General features: G+C 39.4%; 1 protein-coding gene across 1 annotated transcript; it reads left to right on the forward strand.

Moving 5' to 3' along the window:
* The first annotated feature begins 1,069 nt into the window (after nucleotides 1-1,069).
* On the forward strand, nucleotides 1,070-3,188 carry LOC145390368 (uncharacterized). Its single transcript, XM_080265316.1, has 2 exons — nucleotides 1,070-1,202; nucleotides 2,413-3,188. Exons 1-2 carry the CDS (start codon nucleotides 1,070-1,072, stop codon nucleotides 3,186-3,188), a joined length of 909 nt encoding a protein of 302 aa, XP_080121442.1.
* Nucleotides 3,189-5,331: the final 2,143 nt, after the last annotated feature.

The following is a 5,331-nucleotide window of genomic DNA, read 5'->3' on the forward strand; positions in this document are numbered from 1 at the left end:
ACAGAGGAGAAAGATAAAATAGGAGCAGAAGGAGGAGGGATGGGAGACAGGAAATAAAGTCGATCATCTTCAGGATATTAATCCCCCCCCCTCCTCTCTCTCTCTCTCTCTCTCTCTCTCTCTCTCTCTCTCTCCTAAGCCTTTGTTATATGTCCCCTCTTCCGTCCACTCTAGCTTCGTCTCATCACTCCTGCATAAGCGCACATTATTTAAGATATCCCCTTCCTGCATTTTTACTTCTTACCTCACCCAGATGACCATCATTCAGAGACAGTTTATTATTGCTTCTTCCAAGCCGCATCTCCCATCCCTACACACCCTCACTGCCTCTAATTTCCATCTTTCATCACTTCCACTTCGCCCTAACCTCATTTATCACCATCCATTATCATACCAGTGTTCTCGGCTTTGTTTCCCTTGTATAAACGCAATCTGTATTCAGTCACTATGTACAATTTTCCTTTCAGACCCCTTTCTATCCTGTCTCGTATCGTTCCACGTTGATCCATCGCCTCCATCATCAACTCACGCTCCTCCGCTCTCCCTCTATCACTTCATTGATTTTGCTGCCTCTACTTCACCTACCCATTTCTTTACACTGCTGCTCTTTGATTTCATTATCTCCATTCACAATAACTAGTCCTTTCCCTCCACCTCTTCTCTCATCCCTTCTTTCCTCCCAATTTCTCTCCCATACTTTTACATTCCCACAGCCTTGTTTTTCTTCTCTTTCCTTGTTTCATTCCCTTCTTAACATATCTTCGAAATATCCCTTCCATACTCAGTGTTCATTCTGCCGTCATCACCTTTTGATATTATCTGTGTTTAAAGGCCGATTCACACACATCAGTGCCGTATCAGTACCGTGTCAGTTCAGTGCTTCAGTGTCAGTGAAAAAAAATATCGTTACTTTGAATTCGGCCGGCGCGTTCACACACGTCCGGCGCAGTACCGTGTTTTGACTCTCAGTGTCAGTTCAGTCTCCGATCCGTGAAGTTTAATATCGTCGCCACCGATATTTTTTAGATTTTCACGGACGTCGGACGAGGGTGGGAGCTGTGTGAAGAAAATGAATGACGAACTGCTTATTGAATTGGTGCGAAACCATCCTGTTCTGTATGATTTATCACAATCTAAATATATGGATAGCAGATTCAAGCAAGATATATGGAATAAAATAGGAGAAGAAATGAAAGTAGATGGTAAGGACTCTTTTTATTTGATGTAGTTAATCACATCACAGCACACCACACATCACACCAAATCACCTAACCTCACACTCCATCACACCACACCACACGTTACCTCACCTCCTCACGCCTCACCTCACTTCACCTATCTTCACCTATCTTTTACTGATGAAGTTAATATATTCTTAATTTTTTTAGTCACATGAAATGTGTCAGCTTTAAATTTGCTAGGCTTTTTTCCCTCTTTCTCTAACTTAGGCTAGGTCATTTTCAAATTTGCAGTCAGGAAAACTGCCATGGCACAGATCCAGCCTCTGAATTAAAGTAATCTTTGTACAGCTCCCTTACAGTTAAGGCATCTCTTGTTGCATTTCCACCTTGCAGAGGCAGATTTTGAAGTCTTGCTTCTGTAGTTGTAGGCACTGTTGCATTTACTTCATATGGGCGTGTATCTACATCATATTTTCTTATGAAATTATGCAAAATACACATTGCAAGTATCATGTGATCTACATTTTCTGGTTTTGCTTGAATTCTTCTGTTACATATTCTAAATTTTTGAGACAAAATGCCAAACGTGTTTTCAACAACTCTTCTGGCACGAGACAGTCGGTAGTTAAAGACACGCCTAGAAATATCCAAATCTTGCCCCGGATATGGTCGCATCAAATAAGTTTTTAGAGGAAAGGCTTCGTCACCCACCATTACATACGCAGCTTCAGTATTTGTGCCTGGCAATGTAGCATTCCTTGGTACTGATAATGTGCCCCGCTGAATTGCTTTCCCTAGACCAGAAGTTGCAAAAATTCCACCATCACTGTTTTTCCCATATGCACCTACATCAATTGTGATGAAATAGTATTGCACATCAACAAGCGCTAACAAGACAACTGAAAACGTCTTCTTATAGTTGAAGTACAGAGAACCACTATTTGCGGGAGCCTGAATGGTAAAATGTTTACCATCCAAAGCTCCCAAACAGTTAGGAAAATTCCAAAGTGTTGAAAAGTCATTAGCAATGGATTTCCACATCTCTGTTGAAGGATTTGGTAGCATTTCACTCATGAGATTTTCTGTTATTATCCTGCAAGTGTCCATGACAATTTTGTACACTGTGCTATGCCCCAAGCGGTAGCTGAATGAAATTGTCCTTAGGGAATCCCCTGTAGCTAGGTACCTGAAAGAAGGAAATGTAACTTATATTAAAAATTTTGTTTTTCAGGTTCATCATGTAGAAGCAGATGGAACAATATAAGAGACAATTACAGAAAATCTCTGAAGAAGACTTCAACTAAGAGTGGGCAAAGTGCAAAGAAAATAAAACTTTACAAATTTTCGGATCAATTAAACTTTTTAAAGACATACATCCAAGAAAGGGAAACCAAGGGGAACATCGCGAGTCAAGAGGATGAAGGAAACAATCACAACGATGTTGTACAACAACAGGAGGACGAAGAAGAGGCCATTCAGATTGATGCAGGGGAACCAACAGTATTGGACGGAGGCCTACATGAAGATATGCAGACACAACCATCGCCCTCACCAAAGCCGACTTTTGAAGCTACAGTTAAGCCATCAACAGGAAAATTAGCAAAAAAGAAAGTGGCACCTCAACAAACAGCTTCTGCAAAATTAATGGAGTACTTGATCAATAAGCAAGAAAATCAAACCACATCACACCCTGTTGACGCATTTCTAGCAGGTATTGCTCCAACTCTGAAAACTTTAACCCCTTATTATTTGAATGTAGCAAAATCGGAAATATTTGCCACAGTACAGAAATATGAAATGCAAATGCTTATCAATCAACATTCATTTGAAAGACAATGTGAGCCTTCAGCCTCCACATCATCAGCTTCGACTCCGCATCCCTCACCTCAACCATTGCAAGAACATACAGCATATGAAGATAAGTATCAGAAGCAATATGCTGATGCATCAATTCCAAACAGCGCCAATTCCTTGCAGAACTACTTTTCAACTTTTCAGAATTTTTAACTCTTCAATAAACAACTTAAAACATTCTAGTAATTGCTAACATGGAGAATCAAACTCGAATTAGGATGAATTTAGGCTTTTTAATAGAGATTGATGTACTGTCACTTCGTATAAAGATAAACTTTTTATTTGTATGTGAATAAAATCTCCAGTATGGGTTTAAATATATAATTACAGTAATTAACCAACTACAAAGACCGTGTATTATTTTACCTCAAGCAGACTGCTAATCGTTCCTTTGGTGTTATTGCCTTTCTCCAGTGGGTGTCTTGCTTCTTCAGGTGAGTCTTTATTTTACTGAGCAATATCCTGAAGCAGTTTTTGGACATTCTGAAGTACTGGAAAAATTTTGTTTCATTATCAATTAGTTCCTTGTACAGAGTCGCAAACTCTCCTTCAGTTTCTCTTTTCTTCCACGCTTCATGTACCCACTTTCTTTTTTTCACTTTTTGTTCTGCCTCCTCTTCTTCATCAAGAATTATGGCAATCATTGCCAAGTCCACGTCTGTAAACTTTGCCATCTTGGATATCACTGACCATGCAGTACGGCGTCACCACGGATATGTGTGAATAGACGCCACGGAAGCGTCACGGATATCACTGACACTGAACTGACGAGGTACTGATACGGCACTGATGTGTGTGAATCGACCTTTAAGGTGTTTCCTTTCTTCCTGCCTGCCAAGCTTCCCTTCCACCTCCCTTTTCGACTTTAATGTATGTTTCTTTTATGTTTTCTCCTCTTTTTCCCATGAATTCCTGTTTACTTTTGTTTCCGTAATACCTCTCCTTTCATTATTGTCAGTCTGAGATCTGATCATATGTTTCTCTTTTTTCCGGCTCCTTTCTATATTTAGTATACATACAGACATACAGTATATATATATATATATATATATATATATATATATATATATATATATATATATATATATATATATATATATATATATATATATTATTCTCCCCTGTTTTACATAAACCCGTCTCACTCGTCTCTGGGGATACTTGTTCAGGCATATATATATATATATATATATATATATATATATATATATATATATATATATATATATATATTCTCCCCTGTTTTACATAAACCCGTCTACTCGTCTCTGGGGATACTTGTTCAGGCATGCTCCAGTCAACATTGCATAATCTGTATGTCTACTGATGTAAACAGATCCACACACCCACCCACCCACGAACTCAACCAAGAACCAATCCGCCTACCCAACCACCCAGCCACCCACAAATCAGCCCATTCACTTACAAACTCACACACCTACTCACCCATCCAACCACATACCAACCTACCAACCAACTTACTCACCTACCCGCCAGTGCCGTGAGTGGAGCTTATGGTAGTCAAGTGACGCCTCCCATCAGCTGAGTATAGAATAGGAGAAACCAAGTAATGTGGCGTCATGGATACCAGCATCAGATTAACTCCACAAGCATTCATGGACAAAGGCATGCACACCAACTTTAGGGTATATACAGTAGGGATTGTTTTTTTTCTTTCTTGATATTTCATTTTCATCCAACTGGTATCGACTTCTCTTACCCAAGCTCATCAGCGATTCTAGACTTTATCGTCTGTCTAACTGATTTAATTTTATTTCATTTATTTATCTAATTTTTACCTTTGCCTTCCTCTCATTCCTATCCAGTTTCAACATCTTATCCACCCTGTTTTCCCTCATACTTCTCTGTCTCATCAAGTTCTTTCGTCACCTCCATCCCACTCATCCTCTTCTCCATCCGTAGAATTTGATCAGAAGTTGAATGGGAAATTCAGTAACGTAAAAGCGCGTTAATCCTTTTCACCCCGAGGATGTCTTGCCTGTTTTATTCTTGCTGCCACGTGACATATATATTATGAGTTTGGTGGAGACGTTTTGTCGTGGAGTAGTTTAATGTAAATGCTTTTTTTAAACCTTTCACTGCAAAAGCTTTCCTCAGTTTTACTGAATTTTCTGGAGGTGGCAAGCACAAATATGAAATATGTCACCTGACCAATGGTTTCAGGCTGGTTTACATAATGAGTTTGGAGGCCAGAGAAGAGAGCTCAAAAACTACTTATGTAGGCAAGTTCGAGTGCGATATTTAGTCAGTTTCAGGTGGGATATTCACCCACCAT

This window comes from Coenobita brevimanus, chromosome 14, assembly GCF_032717465.1.
Source record: "Coenobita brevimanus isolate Jiangsu-jjx chromosome 14, ASM3271746v2, whole genome shotgun sequence".
Classification (NCBI taxonomy): domain Eukaryota; kingdom Metazoa; phylum Arthropoda; class Malacostraca; order Decapoda; family Coenobitidae; genus Coenobita; species Coenobita brevimanus.

Excerpts from the sequence above, each read along its gene's own strand:
- LOC145390368 (XM_080265316.1), top strand. The coding sequence starts at position 1,070 with ATGAATGACGAACTGCTTATTGAATTGGTGCGAAACCATCCTGTTCTG. Across the intron at positions 1,203-2,412 it reads AGAAGAAATGAAAGTAGATG|GTTCATCATGTAGAAGCAGA; the intron begins GTAAGGACTCTT and ends TTTGTTTTTCAG.